The 16,987-nt window shown below is 58.5% G+C and overlaps 3 protein-coding genes across 7 annotated transcripts; all 3 read right to left on the bottom strand.

Annotated features, from left to right (window-relative positions):
* Positions 1-1,321: 1,321 nt before the first annotated feature.
* LOC106487486 (C-type lectin domain family 17, member A-like) lies at positions 1,322-8,265 on the bottom strand. 5 transcript variants are annotated; one of them, XM_067314659.1, is made up of 10 exons: positions 8,217-8,265; positions 6,818-6,868; positions 5,779-5,904; positions 5,601-5,651; positions 5,086-5,211; positions 4,540-4,593; positions 3,748-3,837; positions 2,983-3,152; positions 2,405-2,514; positions 1,322-1,959 (listed from the first exon to the last, which is right to left on the bottom strand). In XM_067314659.1, exons 1-10 carry the CDS (start codon positions 8,218-8,220, stop codon positions 1,824-1,826), a joined length of 918 nt encoding a protein of 305 aa, XP_067170760.1. In that variant the 5' UTR covers positions 8,221-8,265; the 3' UTR covers positions 1,322-1,823. The 5 variants fall into 5 exon arrangements, with proteins under 5 accessions (XP_067170760.1, XP_013801705.2, XP_067170759.1 ...); XM_013946251.2 differs by lacking the exon at positions 8,217-8,265 and adding an exon at positions 7,508-7,653; XM_067314658.1 differs by lacking the exons at positions 6,818-6,868; positions 8,217-8,265 and adding an exon at positions 6,951-7,188.
* Positions 8,266-8,953: 688 nt separating this feature from the next.
* Positions 8,954-11,311, bottom strand: LOC106487495 (C-type lectin domain family 17, member A-like). The gene is made up of 4 exons (XM_013946261.2): positions 11,242-11,311; positions 11,008-11,159; positions 10,066-10,172; positions 8,954-9,589 (listed from the first exon to the last, which is right to left on the bottom strand). Exons 1-4 carry the CDS (start codon positions 11,288-11,290, stop codon positions 9,457-9,459), a joined length of 441 nt encoding a protein of 146 aa, XP_013801715.1. The 5' UTR covers positions 11,291-11,311; the 3' UTR covers positions 8,954-9,456.
* A 1-nt stretch (position 11,312) lies between these two features.
* LOC106487485 (uncharacterized) lies at positions 11,313-13,937 on the bottom strand. The gene is made up of 5 exons (XM_067314693.1): positions 13,275-13,937; positions 12,776-12,886; positions 12,568-12,666; positions 12,428-12,478; positions 11,313-12,070 (listed from the first exon to the last, which is right to left on the bottom strand). The coding sequence occupies exons 1-5, from the start codon at positions 13,462-13,464 to the stop codon at positions 11,838-11,840; spliced, it is 684 nt and encodes a 227-aa protein (XP_067170794.1). The 5' UTR covers positions 13,465-13,937; the 3' UTR covers positions 11,313-11,837.
* Between the last annotated feature and the right edge of the window lie 3,050 nt (positions 13,938-16,987).

Genomic DNA, 16,987 nt, shown 5'->3' with positions numbered 1-16,987 from the left:
CCAGCCCTTGATTGACAAGAGGAACTGCAGCCAATGGGGCTGACCATGCATCCTCCTGCTCCCTAGTGCTAGAGAGGTGTCTGATTGGTGAGCAGCAGGAAGACGGACAGGGCTAGCAGCCTATGGGAAGGGCAGGCAGGAGCAGAGGAGGTGGTGGCCTATTGCATGTGGGGGGCCACTGAGTGGCAGCAGGAATAGCCAATGGGCAGTGCTCCCCTCACACTGGGCTGCCCGCCCTGGTGCTGAAAGCCTGCCCCCAGCACAAGGGTGGGGAAGGCTGCGATTGGCTGTGAGCCTCAGAGGGGCAGGGGTGGCGGCCAATGGGGCGTCGAGGAAGCACTGTGGTGGTGCTGAGGGGAGGTGAGGGGAGGCGATGATGGCGGTGCCGGGACCGGTTTTAGGCGGGGGGAGGATGGGAGAGAGCTGCCTCCTCCCTGCGCCAGTGTCCCCCCAGTCACCTTCCAGTTGGACCCCTCCACCCCAGTGCTCCCAGTACTCCCCGTGTCCATGGGGCTGGACCCACCCATCCCAGTACTCCCCAGTTTCCCCCTAGCTGTGGGGCCAGACCTGCCCCCCCCAATCCCAGTGCTCCCAGTCCCCTGTGTCCATGGGGCTGGACCCCCCCCCCATCCCAGTACTCCCCAGTCCTCCCCTAACCATGGGATCCCCCTTGTCCCAGTGCTCCCCAGTCCCTCATCCATGGGGCCAGACTCCACCCCCACCCCAGTGCTCCCCAGCCCCGCCCATCCATGGGACCAGACCCCCCACCCAAGTGCTCCCAGTACTCCCCAGCCCCCCCCCCCCCCATCCATGGGGCCAGAGGCCCTGAAAATGGCTGTAACCAGTTTCGCTTTCTCTCAGCGGGGCCCTTTTCTTTACGTATTTTGCAACAGCCTTTCTCAAACCTGGTGCTAAATCAGGATGTTTTTCTTCTCTTTTGGGGGTGGGAGGGGGTGGGGAAGGGAATTTCCTCCGTCCCGTTTTAAACTCGCACCCAACCCACCCGCGCCGAGGAAGAAACCCTGAGAAGGTCTTTGAGACCTTCCCCATGGACTGAGGGAGCGTGACAGGGGGAAAAAATTGTGGATTTTAAGGTGTTTTTGCAGGAGGTCAGCAGTATTTTTTGGTGCTTAACTGACATTAATGGGGGCACTGCGATTTTTCACTCCGCTCTGCTTCAATTTTACCCAGGAATTTTGAAGAGGGCGGAAGGCTCCGCGTATCTGTTTAGGAACAGTGTGGGGACCAAAAAAAAAAAAAAAAAAATCGTTTGCACAGCGTTTCTTAAGAAAACAAGTTTTATTTGATAAGAATTCGCTGAATTAACAGATTTACAACTGAGGAGAATTGTTTGGTTTTTTTGTTTTTTGGGGGTTTTTTTGTCCTCCCCAAAAAAGGCAAAGCTCGGCCTTTGCCGCAGAGTCACAACCGAGTGGCGCTGCTAACATAAGGAAGAACCGGGCGGATTTAAAGCGGCAAAATTATCTGACGGAAACCAGCTTTTCGGAGAAGTTAGCAGAAATCGTGATGCAACGCCGTGACCGCTTGCTACATGGCTCTAAAGGCTTGGGAGGGGAGGGGACAAAAGCGGAGGTTTAAGGATGCTGAGAAAAGTGGGGGGGGGTTGTTTTTTGAGGTTTTTTTGCACGCGCCATAAGCGGGTTTGAACTCTGCAGCTCGCCAGCGATTTTAACCGAAAAATGCAATTTTTCCAGGGCTCTCAAGGACAAGGTGCAGCCGGGACGCGCCGGCTCCCCCTTTCGCCCCCCCTACCCCAGCAGCCGGCTCCTGCCACGCTCGCCAGACGAGTCACTCAGCGCCAGCTAGCAGTGCCAGGACTTTTCGCAGATCCAGTGGTGGGCGCGAGAGCATCTCTCATCGGTCCAGATGCCGTCGGGCCCGATGCTGCCGCAGTCCTGCTGCTCCTTGTCTCTGTTTTCCCTCCAGGTGTTCCAGTAGCTGCCGGGAGCAAAAAGTCACCCCTGGCCTCCCCCCGCCCGCGTCCCTTCGCTCCGTTCCCTTTTTAAGTGGTAATTAGCCGCCAGCGCTGGCCAATTTTTCTAAGGAAGAGGGGAAGTTCATATTTCGAGGGAAAGGGGCCGCTGGTTTCCCCTTAAAAAGGAAGCGGTGCGCCGGTGCTTTCCCCGGCAGACCTTTTCCGCGCTTTCGGCGTTGCTAACGTGCCGGGGCCGCATTCGGATGATCACCTGCGTCCGGTGTAACAGGGGGAACCTCCATAAAGCACCGCGGAGCTGATTCTCCCCTTTCCACCCTCAGCGGCTATTGAAAAATCCTCCCAGCTTTCGACGCTGATTTATTTTATTTTATTTTTTTGCCGTTGCAATGGAACCGACTGCTGGGATTTATTTTCCCTTTAAAGCCGAGCGCGGGAGCCGCTTCTTACCTGATGCTCGCGGGTTCCCCGTTAATCCAGAGCCAGGTGCCTTCCTCCAGCTTGTCGGTCAGTCCCAGCCAGTACGTGCTGCTGCTGTTAATATTGTCTTTTAGGAACTTCTAGAAGAGCAGCGCGCGTGAAGACAGCGAAAAAAATAAAAAAAATAAAAAATAAAAAGGGATCAAGCCAGGGACCGAGGAGGCTCGCTGGCCATTCGGAAATTTGGACGCGCCCAGCGGCAGCATTCGCTTGGGAGCAACGCGGCTCCGCTGCCTTCTCTCCAGGCTTTGTCTCCCAGGCGTGGGAGAGCCTGCTGGAAATGAGCCGTTCCGACCCTTCCTGCCTCGCTTTTAGCCCCATTTCCTACAAAAAGGAGCCATGCAGGAGCCAATTCAGTGGTTGGCTGCGCACCCCCCCCGCCCCCCAAACAGCTCCGATCTCGGCTGCTTTGCCCAAAGAATTGAGCTCTTGACGGTCCGACGTGGACAAGAGTAGAAACACCAAAAAAGCAGGAACCGGACTGTGTCCATCTCGCTACCCCTGGCGCGACGGGTTTTCCCAGTTGTCCTGATCGCCGGCCGACTCACCTGTTCCAACTCCGTGTTCACAATGACCAGGTGAGAGCCTTGATCTGAGCAGATCTGCTTGGCGTCCTCCCAGCTCAGGGACTCCGTGGAGAAGGAGTAGCAGCTCTTCTCGAAGATCTTCCAGCCGGCCGAGCACCTCCTGCTATCTGGGAGGGCTTTGCAGATCAGCGCTGCAGGGCAAAATCCATCCTGAAATCCTGGTGGAGCCCCTGGCTTACGCTGCCTCTCAGTGAGCCCACACATCTTATATTTTTTTTTTTTTTTTTCAAGGATGGCTGTAGCATCCAGTCTGTTTCTGGAAGTCAAACATTTCTGCCACGGTTTTGTTGCATTTAATCATTAGGCACCGATTTATGGGGAAGGTTTAGGTGATTTTAGATGGGTTTTCTCCTCCCTGGTGGTGGCACCGACAGCTCATAAGCGTTTCTCACTCCCCCGTTTCTCGCCGGCTTCACCGAAGCCACAGAGGAGACAGACCAGGAGGCGTACGAGCGTCCTGGCTTATCCGGTTTTCTCCCTCTTGTGCCGGAAGAGCTGTTCGGTCCATCACGCAACCCATCTTGGTCCATCACGTGACCCATCTCCGCGCATGGTCCAACACCTCTGCCTCCTCACCACCCACAGTCACGCAGATCTACAGCAGCCCTCCTGTGTTCCCCATCACCGAGAAACCAGCCAACTTTCCGAGGGAAAAACAGAAAATTTTGTTCCCCCCACCCAGCACGGGGCCAAAAGTCAGGACGGAGGCGGCCCTGTGGCTCTTACCCGTGATATCCTGTAGCTCTTGGTAGTAGGTGGACATCTTGGTCCTCATGCGGTCTTGTCCCCGTCGTGTGTCCGCCAGCTCCTGCAGCACTGTGCAGCACAGGGCAGCGGGTGAGACACCTGGCCCAGCCTCCCCGGTCTCCGGCCCCAGCTTTCTCCTCCCGCCCCTCGTTCGGGGTCCTCTGGCTGTGCCTCATCCGACATAAACTAGCCGATCATTTTGCATTAGGTGAGGATCCAACCCACCGTGTTTTACTTCCGCAGATTTTTCCATTGGGCTTAAGCCCTTCCTGGAACCCGGGATCTCAGCAAACAAAGATAACAGGACTAATTCCCTGCTCCGCGTCACTTAGTACAATTAGGATTAACTCCCCTGATGCCCTGATGCCTGATTTGTTCCTACTTGCACCGTTTGGGGCTAATTCCTTTGGGATTGGGGTGTCACAGGAGTCTACTGCGTGGGAGCGTGGCCAGGTTTAACGGTATGACACCAACAATCTGCGATGCTGCCCTGGCATGACTTTGGACTAGCTATGGCTCGGTGGAAAAATAATTCAGCTGGAAGCAGTGTCATTCTGTTGCCGTAAGAGAGGAACCGGAGCAAGGAGCAGCTCTTCCTTGCAGAACGTGGTTAATGGGTTTTTTTCCTCTCCATTTACAAAACACAGGGATGGAAGGTGCCCGAAAGAGCCGGCACGTCCCAACCAGCCTCCCACCCTCCACCTTGAGCCGGTGCTTCCCACTGATAACCAGGAACGCCTTGGCCGCGGAGGTCAGAGCGCAAGAACCTACCACTCTCAGAGTAATTAGAGCTCAGCATCTTCAACTCCCTCGAGAGCTCCGAGTCTGGAGAGGAAACCAGAGAAGATCGGAAGAACGGGATCTGCTGGGCTCTTCCCCTGAGCAGCGTCTAAAGCGGATTTGTCCCATTTTGCCTCTTCAGGCTGCGCGGATGCTGGGATAACACTCAGCAGGGAGGTGCAACGTGTGGGGCTACAGCCGGATAAATCACCGGCTGCGTCGGGTGTCCCCAAGCCATAGAGCCGTGTGGGCGATTGGGTCATCATACCGTCACGCATGCATACTGCTCCACAGTAGAACCAAAACCGGTTTATGGATAGGGACACACTTCCCATTCTGTCCGTGCCTAAACTTCAAGGCTCCTAGGCGCTAGCTGAACACATACGCCTTGTTTTTAATTGCAGGGAAGACCCGTTTTTGGTGTTTAACCCCCTTCATCTGGCTGCTCCTCTACAGGACGGGCCTCAGCCCCTGCCTCCGCGAGGGAGGCTGGGTCCCCTCTACGTCGGGGCCGACGTGCGCGACGGCGGCACTTACATTTCACCATGACGAGCGAGAGGATGGCCACCCACATGGCGAAGCTCAGCGCCACCAGGACGTAGAGGATCACCACCGGCTTCTCTCGGCAGCCTCTTCCCGCGCCGGCTCTGGCGTCTGAGTCGCCTGCGGAGAGCAGCATCCGTCAGGGCCATGCCTGCGGCCACCGGTATCTTCTGCTTTCCTTCCCCAGGAAGGAGTGGGAGATGACGCCCCATTGCTTCCCCCCAAAGGAGCTAATTGGTGTAATCGGGCAGCGACTTCCTTGCTGGTTCATTGGGGAAGAGGCTGATAAACCTCGTTGCCGAGCAGCCTTAATGCTACGGGTCTGGGGGTGCTTGAAGACCTCGTTGGCCTTCCTCCTGCTTCATGCTCCACCACCACTGTGGAGAAGCCCCGTATCCACGTGTGTGAGCCCCACGTCCCTGCATGTGACCTTCACATCCATCCGTGTGACACCCAAATCCGTGTGAGGAGGAAACAGGGCACAAGGACCCGAAGGGACTTGGACTCACGCATTCTCATGGTACTTGAAGATGCTGGTTTCCCCGCTAGGACGTAAACCCCTGGAGATAAGAAGGGAAGTGTCACGGCGGCCTTTCTAGGCGGTGTCACCAGGGCCGCGGAACCGAATCCTGCCTGGCAGCGACCCTCGGCTTCCCGCGAGATGAGGGCAGAGGAGCTGGGCGTCACCTGTGCCTCCCTTGCTCCTCTGGCTTTGCAGGTCTTCTTCAGCCGGTGGCTTCCTGTGGTTGCGATCAGGCTCGGACAGTGACACATCGTCGTAGTCGTCCTCATCCACGAAGCTGTCGGGGGAGTCTACGCGGAGAAGGAGCCGCCTTAGGAAATGGGCTGTCGCCCGTGCGCGCGCCGGCTCCGTGACAGTTCCTGCCCGAAGCGCGAGCACGCGAGTCCTCATCCCCTACTTGGTGGCTCTCCCTGTGGTTTTGGTAAATTCAGAGCCCATCTGCCAAGCTCTTACGCCCTTTTTCTTTTTCGGAGGTCCTCGGGGACTCTCCTAGCTCCGTTCTTGAGGAGCCTGATTCTCCTCGCCACTAAACGGTGCAAATCCAAGCAATTGCCCTGAAACTAGAAGCTCTCCGGGAGCAGCGGGAGCGAATGAAGCGCGGCCGGCGCAGACTCCCCACACAACGGATGAGGGAATCCAGTGTAACCAGCACCAGGGCCGAACCCTGGAGCCGCGCTAACCTTGCAAATCCAAGCAGGCTTGGCCAGGGGGTTTGGCTCGAAAGGCAAAGCCAAAAAGCCACGTGAGCGAGCAAGGAGGGTCCCAGGTGGCACCTGAGCAAGGGGCTGGTGGCCGTGGGGCACTCAAACGCGGCCCTCGACGGTGAGAACGGCTGCTCCCTGCTAGCACCGGCAGGGCATCACGCCTCGAGCTGCCATTACGATGCAAAAAAACACCAAAAAGAGGGCACAGGGCGAAAAATGCCAAAAAAAAAAAGCGGCCTTCTGCTGCCAGGTCTCCGAGCATCTTCAGGAAGCCATTGCAAGCCGATCTGTTCTAGCAGAAACGAAGTTCGGAGCGAGGCGGAGAGAAGGGCCATTTTTTTGTTTGTTTTTTGCTATAGGTGCGTTTTAGCAACGGAGCCGAAAATAAAACCCCAGGGAGGCACCTCGGGGAGTTCTGCTTTCCGTCAGCGGGCGCCCCGGGGCGCTCTGCAGCATGTCGTGCTTTGAAAAGCCCCGAAAGGGGGAGACGATGCCTTACCTGGTCGGAAGGAGCCCACTGGGGTCATTTTGCCTGCTATGGAGTAAATTCCTGCCCAAAAAAGAAGAAAAAGAAAAGAAAAGAGAAGGAAAAGATTTAGGAGAAATAGAGGATTCTTGATGGCCCTTAATACCTGCTCGGCAGTTCGGAGGCAATTGCTGACGCCGGGGCTGGCCCGGGGCAAGGAGTTTGCGCGCGTGAAGCCCCGCGCGACCTGGCCGCTGGCGGCGGTACAAACTGGTGTTACTGGTATTGCCACGGCCCCAGCGGCCGCCCACGCCGGCAGCCACCACCGCCGCCATGCCGGCGACCGCTGCGGCAGTGCCGGGACTGAGGCAGGGACGAGAGGAGCCCGGCCGCGAGGCGGAAGCGAGTGCCAATTGCGAAAGGGCTTGCGTGTGCATTTTGCCGATCGCCGGCTCTCGGAGGCGGAGAGGGAAAAGAAAAACTCGCAGGGCTGAAGGGCTACGAAATCCCGTGGTGGAAGCGGCGCCCGGCTGCGCGGCGCCGTAGGCGTGTGTGTGCAAAAACCCGCAGACTCATCACACACGCCGAGCCCGGCTCTTGCTTCGGCTGCTGCCCATCGCCAACCCGCGGCCCTGGGACTGCGCAGCCATTCGGGCGCCTCCGCCTTACAGTTCGGCGCGGGAGGAAAAAAAAAAAACAAACCCCGTTTGGAGGCGTCTTTACCTGCTTGTCTCACCAGTCGCTTGGCCGGGGAGGGCGGCGGGCACAGCCAGTTCCCGTACGTCTCCTGCCTGGCCATGCTTTGCCGGGACGGCAGGGAAACGGGGCGCTCGCCAGCGCCGGGGAGCAATTATGTCACCTGGCCCCGGGTTGCGTGCCCCGGCCGCGTGGTCCACCCCCTCCGCGCCTGCTCCCGGCACCTCGCTTTGGCCAGTGGTTTAACCCCGGGGTTTCGGTTCCTCTCTTTGCCAGGGCCCCGGTGAAGAGCAGCATGCAAATCACCGGAGAAAGGCGGCCGTGGCGCTGGGGGCCGGGTGGCCAGAGGTGCCCGCTGCTCTTCCCTCGGCCCGGCCGAGGCTGGACCCTCGGGCTGCGGAGCCCATCCGTAGCGGAAGGACGGGCCCGAGGGCGGCTTGCCACGAGTGTTTCCCGCGGGGAAGAGCACTGGGGCGAGCGGCTTCGCCCGGAGCGACGCCAGCTTGGGCCTCGGGGAAGCACGAAAGGCATCCGCGGAAGCGGCCGCTGCTGAATCCGCCGCTCATCCTCATTGAGCCCAAGGGGGATGCGAGCGGGTGCCCTGGCGGGAGAAGGGGAAATAAAACAAAACCCCCTCGCGGTTCGGCGAAGGCGACAGGCTTGGGAAGGTGGCGTGAATTCGCCGCGGGTGCCCCTCGCCGAGGTTGTTTATAGGTGCTATAAATAAAAGCTTCACCCATGCAGCAAACCGCAGTGTGGGGAGGGAAGGGAGGAGGCTGCCAGCAGCTGCGCGCGCATCCGCGGGCGCTAAAACATCCTCGGCGAATCCCAAGGTGCTTTCCCACCAGCGTTGCCTCCTGGCGCCGGCTCCGTGTCGCCCTGCCCAGGCCCAGTGGGTGCTGTTCGCGCAGGTCACCGGCAGCCGAGCGCTCCGCCGGGAAGCGCAGGAGCCTCGGGCCAGCGCCCCCCCGTTCCTCCGGGGAGCGAGGGAAACGCGTTTGCATGGCACTTGCTAAAATAGCCGCGTGCCATCACGCTCTGGTGCCCACGAGCCGCCGATCTGCCTACACGCCCTGGAAAACACGGCATAACGGGGGCGGGTTTTATTCCCCTTTCTCTCTTCCTTTCTTTTCCTGGCGCTGGGAGCGGCCGTCGCGGGGAGAAGCTATTCGACGACATCACGCCCGAAGCATTTTATTCTTGCCGACGTAATCAACTGGCAAGCAGGGAGCTCCGCGTTCGGGATTGACTTCAGCTGCGCAGCAGGTAAAACCCGCTACTAAACACCCCCAAAACGTTGACCAACACCTACAAATCCCTGCTGTTTCCCCAGGACGCTGGATAAGCAACGGCTTAAACGCTGGAACGTGTCCAGCAGTTATTATTGCACCTCCGAGGTCAGTCCATGCGCTCGAGAGCTGCCCGCAAGCAGCCCCAATTCCTGCTCTTACCCAAGGCAGTAAGTAGCCAGACTCGATTTCTATGCAATGCAGATTTATTGCGAGGTTAGAGGGGGGGAAACATACAGAATTTGGGGCAGAAATGCGCAGGAAATGTTCACAGCGCGGTGCGCGGTCCTGGGCTGGTCGCAGGGCAATCCCGTCATGATTCCTTTATTACCCAATTTTGGCCCTTCTATACCAGCTGCTGGAGCATCCAGGCTGTGCGGGCACCTCAGCCTGTTTCTTAGCAGCGTTTTGTTCCATTTCTCATATTTCAAGTGTTTTTTTTCCAGCTCGTGAGGCTGCACTTCCTCAGTGACCGGTAGCTGCCTGTCGCTGCGCTGTCATTAGCCCCGGCGCCTCTGTTTTCCACCCGTGCTCACATTTTGCAGGTTTTCAAGCTTAAAGTCTGCTCCGGATCAAGAGAGGCCCGGTACCGAGCTCAGCTTTGCCTGGCAAGTCCATAAAGACAGGGAGGGGGCCCCAGGCTGGCGGCCCCATGCACAAAATGCGAAGGCAGCACCAGGGAGCGGGCTAGCAGCTCCGCTCGCAGATCCAGGTCTTGGTGTCGAAGCAGGTGATGTCGTTCCAGCGCCCGCTGCCATAGAGGGTGGCACAGTCCTCGCCTTCGTGGCCAACGTTGTTGGGCTCGCCGGCGTTCCAGAACCTGGCAGAGGGGGAAAAAGGAGGAGCGCCATGCGCGAACGGGTAGGGGACGCGCAGAGATTTGGGGCAGGGGAAGCTCTCGCCCGGGTGCCAGCAGCATCCCCTGGCGCTTTGATACGTTTGACCGCGCTAAGGCAAACCGAGAACGCGGCCTGGCACGAGCCACAGTTGCTCGTGCGGAGTTTCCACCTTGGTTTTCCCAAATGGCGTTTTGGGACGGAGGCAAATCCTGCCTGCACCAGGGCCGCTCCGCACCCATTTCTGTGCTACCCAGCACTTCCCCTCTCCAGAACCGTTTCGAGCTGATCGGCAGCGGGAGACCCCGAGCAAAGACCGCACTCAGAGAAGGAGACGGCGCTAATAGGGGCGAAATGCTCTGCTAAGAGCATCCCCAGAGCAAAAAGGGAGCCAAGGCCAAAGCGGCACGAGTCTGCAGGGCGATTTCCCCCCCCCCCCAGCAAGGCCACCGAGACCTACTTGAGAGAGAGCGGGCTGCCGTCCGCCCACTGCCAGTCCCCTTCTTTGTGCATGTCGGTGAGGCCCAGCCAGAACTGCCTGTCCATGATCTGATTTGCCAGAAATTTCTACATGGGGAAGGAAAAGAAGGTGGAAAAAGGCATCGTGATACAACATGGCGGGCAGGAAGCTGCTGGGATTTGCGGCCAGCCCACAGCAGCGTTGGCAAATCCTTCCCCTCCCCGCTCCGTGTTTCGGTCATCGCGATTTGGGGCTGTTGATGTGCAGCTGGGATGTTTCTCGGGAAGGGATTCCCCGCCGCGTTGCCCAGCTCCTCTGGGTGCCGAGGCTGGAGCTCAGGGCGGGTGTAACAAGGGGAACCCATCTCCGGTTGGAAACAGGAGTGATGGGAGCTGCTGGAATTGCCGATATCTGGAGGGAGAAGGTTTTTCCCACACCAGATAGGCTTTATGTGCTGGGTCGGTAGGGATGCCTTTCCGAATGGAAGGTGGGCAGCGTCTAAATTGGGGCAGAGACGCCTGTTTGGGTGCGGTTTGGGTTGCGTTTCGAGGAGCTCCCGTAGCTTAGCAGCCAGGGCAGCTTTTGGGGGACGGGATTCCCTTGGGTTAGGGATTCCCTTGGGTTTGGGATTTCCTTGGGTTTGGGATTCCCTTGGTTTAGGACAGACCCTGCAGACGCTGCTGCCCACAGATGTTTCCCAAAGAGGGTTTAAATCAGGGCAGCAGCTGCACTTTGGGGGCAGGCTTGCCCTATTTGGCCGAGGTTTGTAGCCGAACCCCGAGGGCACCTTGAATTCGGGGACCTCAGGGCTTTTTCCCTGCTGCCCAGGCCGTCTTGGTGCATGCAGCATGGCCTGTTTTTAGCCTTCCGCTTTCTGCTCACGACACCCAACTCGAGCCTTTGCCCTTCACAAGGGATTCACGGCGGGAGCGCTCGTCTTACGTTCTCCTGCTCGCTGTTGATGATGGCCAGGTGAGAGCCGTAGCTATCGCAGAACAGCTTAGCATCCTGCCAGGTTTTCCGGACCGTCGAGAGGAAGTAGCAGGTTCTCAAGAACTGCTGCCAGCCAGCCGGACACCGCGTGCAGATAGTCTCTGCGGGAAGCGAAGAGGGCACCTTGCAGAGAGCCGGTGCGGGGCGAGAGCCTGGCCCCCAGCCCCGGCAGCGTCCACTCACCTGACACGTTGCGCATCTCCTTCAGCACATCATCCAGCTGCACCCGCATCGTGCTCTGCTCGCGCTTCAGCTCGGCCAGACCCTCCGGCGCCGGCCACGCCGCCGTCCTTTCCTCTGCAGGGGGCAGGCGGCGTGGAACCGCGTCCCTTCCCCAGAGAGCCGCTCCAGCTCTCTGCCCCTCTCTCCCGATTCTACGCCCGAGGTTTTTCTGGGGTTTTATTCCCTATTGAGCCTTTTCTCCAGGCATTAAACCTCCCTACTTTCACGCTTAGCGATCTTTTATTCCGGTAGCCCCACAATCGCATCTGCGTATCGGCCAGCTTCTCAATCAGAGGGTAAGTAACTGATAAAGGCTTTTCTCCTCTCTATATATTATATCTAATAACGTATCAGACTAATTAAGACCTGGTTGGGGCTCTCCCAAGTCCCCCCTGTTGCTTCCAGCATGTTTTAGGCATCTTTGGCATGTCTAGAAAAGCCCAATAACATGCCCCTTCTGTAGGGTATTAGGAGAGTTGTTGAGAGCCACCGTTTTAACTCGCAATTCATTAAAATTGAGCTCTTCAGAGCTTGAAGCCACTGTTTTAACTCACGATTCATCGAAATCGGGCTCTCCAAAGCCTGAGGCTTTTTACAGCAGCCTTGTAAGAGCGCTGTTTCTTCTGCAGCTTCGTAAAAAGCTCAAACCAGGGATTTCCCATCAGAGGAAGCAGCCAGGCGCTGGGAGGAGATCTCTCACCTAGGACGCGGAGGCGATCCGACAGGGCTTTCCCACAATCCGCTTCACACTGCGTCATCTTCGCCCTCATGTTCTCCACTTCTCTGGATACTGCCAACACCAGAGGGAGGAAGCGTCTGAGCTCGCGCTGCGATCGCGCCTCGGGCCGCGGCGACGTTGGCCGCTCCCGCTATTTTGTGCGAGACTCGCAGGATTGCGCCGGGTTCCCTAAGGCCATGTTCCCGGGATCTCGCCTCCGCTGGCGACGAAGCGAGCGCCCGACCTGCGAACGTCGCCGAGAAAAGGCGACGCACCTTGCAGTGCCGCCACTAAAGGCGCAGCGACCCGGAACGGCGGGACGCGCTCCCCACGTCTCCCGAAGCCTATGGGTGGCCCGGCCTCGGCAGTTTTGACAGCAGTGCCGACGGTGGGACGCGCTGCTGCGGGAGAGAGCTCTGCCGAACGTACCGTTAAGAAGATGCCTGCGAAAAGCCGTGAACTCGCCGGACGTCTGCTTTTCTGGAAGGAGAAGAAGAGGAGCTTGAGACGTGCCGGGGGCTCACGCTGAAGCCAGGCGGCCACTTCGGGAAGGGGCAGCCACTTCCTACCCATGAACTGCTGGACATGCGACAGGTTCTGCCACGAACCCGCGTGGACCTTCTCGCTCCTCAGCCTCGCTTCTTCCAGAGCCTCCCACATGGCAGTTACTGGAGGAGACGGGAGGAGAAGGAATCCTCGGGTTAACACCGGAGCCTGGGCGACAGCCCTGGTTCGGCGGTGCTGAGGGACATCGATGCGAGCCGAGGGGAGACTTACTTTTCTGAAGACTGGAGATGATGAGAGCCATGAGCAGCACAAAGAAGAAGGCTGAGAGGACGTACAGGAGCGCGACGGCTTTCCCCTGGGAGGAGGCAGGGAGGCGCCAAGCTGGAGGAAGCGACGGCAGGTTTAGGCTACTTGGCATAACTCACCCCGTTAGCATTTCATACGGAGAGAGATTTTACACCCTGAGCATTGCTCTCCGGAAGAGGACAAAGAGGCCAGGTTCCCCCCAGAATAATATTTTAAAGTAGTTCTGGTCTCTCCTGCTGCCCCGTTCGTGCTCGGACCTCTCACTCGTAGAAACCATCTATCGTAACCCAACAGTGCTACCACATGGCAGCATTTCTCTCGTGAGCTTTAAGGCCTTTCTATGGATTAGGGCAGTATCCGATTATAATTTCACCAAAAGGCAATTCTGGAAGTGCTGTAAGCCCTCCTGTTTCATATGTCTCCAGCCCTCGACCTCTTATCCCCGAGATCATCTCACTGTTACCTCCTTTACGTGCTCTCCTCAGCTCTTGATCTTGCAACTCCATCATCTTGGCAGTCTCCCATTCCTCGTAGAAGCCGTGATCGTCTACGGCTTGTGACATCTCTGACCCGTTTTTTTTGATATGGTCCCAATTTATGCGGTCAGGAACGTGCATCAGCCTTTCCGGGGGAAGTGAACCCTTGTGTTTCATAATTCATATTAAAAAAAAAAATAAAAAATGCACACTCAGGAGCTTTGGACTGCCTGTTGTGAATGTCATTTCACAGCTGAAGACCCTGCAGCGCTGGGTCCGTGGGCCTCAGACTCTTCCCTGCTGATTTTTACAGGGGTGACTTTAAAAAAACGCCGCGCTCATGAGACGAGGCCCAAGACCCGCCAGATGGGACCTGCTGAAGGCTTCACAACAAAGCAGCAAAGACTGGCCTCCAGCAACTGGCGTGCTCCTGCACCTGCTGTTAGCATTTCCAGCGGGAATTTATTGCCCGCGTACCTTAACCCCTGAGCAGGAATCAGCACTTGAGGAAAACTTTAGGGTGTGTTTTGCCTCTGAAGTCTTTGAGGTTGGACCTTCTTTCTTCTGGGCCTCTCAGGCCTGATGGGAACACGCTGGATCCTGCTCTGTCTGCCGTTAAGGCCTCCAGAACATCTCCTGCGCTACCTAGAGAAAAGCTGAAGGGTGATTACTATCTGCTGAACGCCAAAAGCCTGTTTTCCAGCCTAAAAGGGCCACAGAAATCCTCTCGCCCAGCTGCCAAGAGCCTCGGACGGGGCACCTGGCCCCCCGAGGCTGGCAGGGTGGTGAGGAGGTGGCCAGTGGCTCTCCTTCGTGCCCGAAATTCTCTAGAAAGGCCCCTGGAAGGAGGAATCCGCGGTCACACACGGAAACAACTCAGCACTTTCACTTCAGTCACGAGAGCCAAATCCACACGGTCAGCACGAAGCGCTCTCAAAGCCAGTCCCAACACTTTCGGCTGTGATGTGGCCACCAAGGAAAGCCAGGACGGAGTGAGGGCACGAGTCCAAAGATCCCGCGAGCCAGGGAGGGGAAAGGGAGGCTTGGCGGGATGGGGATCCATGGGTATTTCTCACTGTGGTCCCTCCGTTCACCGGCATCTTTGAGGTCTGGGCTGTGGCTGTGGCTCTTCCAGCCGTGGAAGCGACTGGGAGCGAGGAGATCGCGAGGTCTCCAGCCCTTTTTTCACACAAGAAGCTTGCAGTCCTGACAATACTCACATCTTCCGATGGCATTTCCGTGAACAACTTCCAAACCATTAACCAATTCCAGCCAAATTTGTTGGCGCATGGCAGTCCCTGGCTCGCGATGGGCCACATGAAGAGTGAGGTGGGTGTGATACCACCCATTTTGAAGCCCCCCCGATGGGACCTGCAGAGCCCAGTGTGACCTCTGGCTTGAAGCAGAGCCAGTTTCAAGCCAGTTGCTCGGGATCGCATCCACCTAAATGGGGAAAATCTTCAAGGATGGAGCTCGCGCAGCTTGCCTGGCTCCCAGCTCTTTTCTCGTTACATCCCATGGGAATTTCCAGCTCGTGCCTGTTGCCTCTCCTTTCGTTAGGCTCCAAGCATCTGGCCTCGTTCATCCTCTACATGATGAGGATGGAAAGGAGCTTCTCCAGGCTAAACCAGTCCCATTCCCCATAAACCCTTTTCCCACTCTGCTGGTTCTCCTTGCCCAGCCTGGCTGGAGTTCAACCCAGCTTCCCAGATTCACTGCTCGGGACTATGAGAAGCTTCCTCCTTTCATCGGGTTTCCCCTTTTTGAGTCCTGTCACTGGGCACAACCCATCCCAAGCAAAGGGGAATTGCGGTCGGCAAGGCAAAACTCCTCTGCTCCGGCCGGCTCGGGGGCCATCCTCGGAGCAGCAGCCGTCCATGCCGCCAGGGCTCCTGATGCTGGTCGGCAGGACGCTTCGCGGCCAGAGACGCCACCGATTTGTCCCATCCAGTCCCTTCTCGCCCGATTTGTCTCTGTTACCGGGGAAGGAGAGCTTAAAAAATCCAAGGGGGGGCCCTTGTTAAGCTGAAGGACTTGTTCCCCCTCCTGTTGGACCTGCGTCACTGCAACCAAGCCTTGCTCTGCACATGTCGTTCACGCTGCGACAAGACCATCAGGGCGAAATACTGCCCGGTCCTGGGGCGCAACGGTCTCAGCTCCACTTTAGGGAGGTTTTTTCCTCTCATTTTTCTGCCCTCCCTGCATTGAGCTTAGTCTGCAAGGCCAAGGTAGGGCCGAGTTGGAAGTCGAGAACTGAAACGCCAGCTCCAAGCCTTCACCCCTCACTGGTGTTCACACATTTATCCTTTTATTAAAAAAAAAAGCATTAAAACCCAAATTCCCAGCTCGTGGTTGTCCCCGCTGATGCTTCAGCTCCTTCTCAGCACCCCCAGGGCTTTGGGGACCCTCCCCAAGTCCCCCCAGGTGGCCCCCACTGCCCTGTCCCTGGGGACCCCCAAACCTCCCGTGTCTGCATCCCTGGGGAGTGGGGGGACCCATCACCCCAATTCTTCCATCTTCGGGTAAGCTGGGACCCCCTGACATTCCTATCCCAGGGGATCCTGGGACACCCATTGCCCCCATACTGGGATCCTTGGGGAACCTGGGATCCGCCCCCTCACTCTGACACCCTGTCTGTGGGGAAATGGTGACTCCCCCCCCCACTGTCCCCAAACCTGGGGCCCTGGGGATCCCGGGACCCCCACGGCCGGGACACCACAATCCCATGGGATCTGGGACCCCCACTGCTCCCACACCAGCGCCCTTGGGGAACCTGAGACCCCCCCCAACACCCCATCCTAGGGGAAATGGGGACCCCTGTCACCCCAACACCCCATCCAGGAGATCCCAGGACCCCCCCTCCCATCACCCCCGTCCCAAGGGATCCCAGCCTCCCACACACACACCCCGAGGTGCCCTGGAGCCGCCACCCCCCGCACTTCAGGAAGGTGGGTTCAGCCACTCGATGCCCCATAGGTGGGGGTCTGTGCCAATTATCCACCCTCAGCCAATTAGAGGCCTCGAGGCATGCTGGGAGGCGGGAAGAGCTGCCAGGGTGATGGGGTGGGGGTCTGCTCGGTCACCACGCTCCCATTGGCTAACCGAGCTGCCAGTTCACTGCAAGCAATGGGTGAGGTCCCCCATCAATCAAAACCAAGCCCTGAGTCTATTGGCCTTCTGAGAAAGGGGCGTGGTTTGTTGCCCTCTCCTGTCACAAGGCACACCACGCCCAAAGAGCCCTTGCATTCGATTGGTTGCGATGCCTATCAATCAAAGCCACCTGCATCTGCGATTCGTCCCTGAGGAAGGCGGTGTTCCGCCTCTCACCGTGGGGGGGGGAAAACCATCTCCTTGAATGCCACAGGGCGAGGACTGTGTCCATCACTTGTATCAGGCCTGCCCATTGGCCGTCTTCACCGCAGGCGGGGCTTCCTCCCCGCCCCGCCCCGCCCCGCCCCGCCGCAGCCCCTCCCCCGCGGAGGGTTCCGAGCGGCGATTGGCGGAAGCGGCGCGGGAGGCGGGCGCAGCACGGGGAGAGCGGCGCGGGGATTGGCGGGTGCCGGCCGTCAGTCAGGCGGGCGGGGCGGGGCGGGGCGGGCGGCGGCGGCGGCGGCTCCCCGATGGCAGCGGCGGGGCCGGCGGCGGCCGCGGCTCCCGCTGGGCTCCAGGCGGTGACGGCGGGGCGGCGCCGCCGGGCCCG

Source organism: Apteryx mantelli, chromosome 36, assembly GCF_036417845.1.
Source record: "Apteryx mantelli isolate bAptMan1 chromosome 36, bAptMan1.hap1, whole genome shotgun sequence".
NCBI classification, from domain to species: Eukaryota; Metazoa; Chordata; class Aves; order Apterygiformes; family Apterygidae; genus Apteryx; species Apteryx mantelli.
This window is presented reverse-complemented; position numbering and strand designations above follow the sequence as displayed.

Coding starts and splice junctions, on each gene's coding strand:
- LOC106487495 (XM_013946261.2), bottom strand. CDS start 11,290: ATGCGGGTGCAGCTGGATGATGTGCTGAAGGAGATGCGCAACGTGTCA. Junction 11,160..11,241: donor GGAGATGCGCAACGTGTCAG/GTGAGTGGACGC, acceptor CGCTTCCCGCAG/AGACTATCTGCACGCGGTGT. Junction 10,173..11,007: donor TCAACAGCGAGCAGGAGAAC/GTAAGACGAGCG, acceptor TTCCCCATGTAG/AAATTTCTGGCAAATCAGAT.
- LOC106487485 (XM_067314693.1), bottom strand. CDS start 13,464: ATGAAACACAAGGGTTCACTTCCCCCGGAAAGGCTGATGCACGTTCCT. Junction 12,667..12,775: donor CATCTCCAGTCTTCAGAAAA/GTAAGTCTCCCC, acceptor CGTCTCCTCCAG/TAACTGCCATGTGGGAGGCT. Junction 12,071..12,427: donor TCGCAGGCATCTTCTTAACG/GTACGTTCGGCA, acceptor TGGTGTTGGCAG/TATCCAGAGAAGTGGAGAAC.
- LOC106487486 (XM_067314658.1), bottom strand. CDS start 7,119: ATGGCGGCGGTGGTGGCTGCCGGCGTGGGCGGCCGCTGGGGCCGTGGC. Junction 3,838..4,539: donor CTCTAATTACTCTGAGAGTG/GTAGGTTCTTGC, acceptor TGTGCTGCACAG/TGCTGCAGGAGCTGGCGGAC. Junction 1,960..2,404: donor GGGGAACCCGCGAGCATCAG/GTAAGAAGCGGC, acceptor TGCTCCCGGCAG/CTACTGGAACACCTGGAGGG.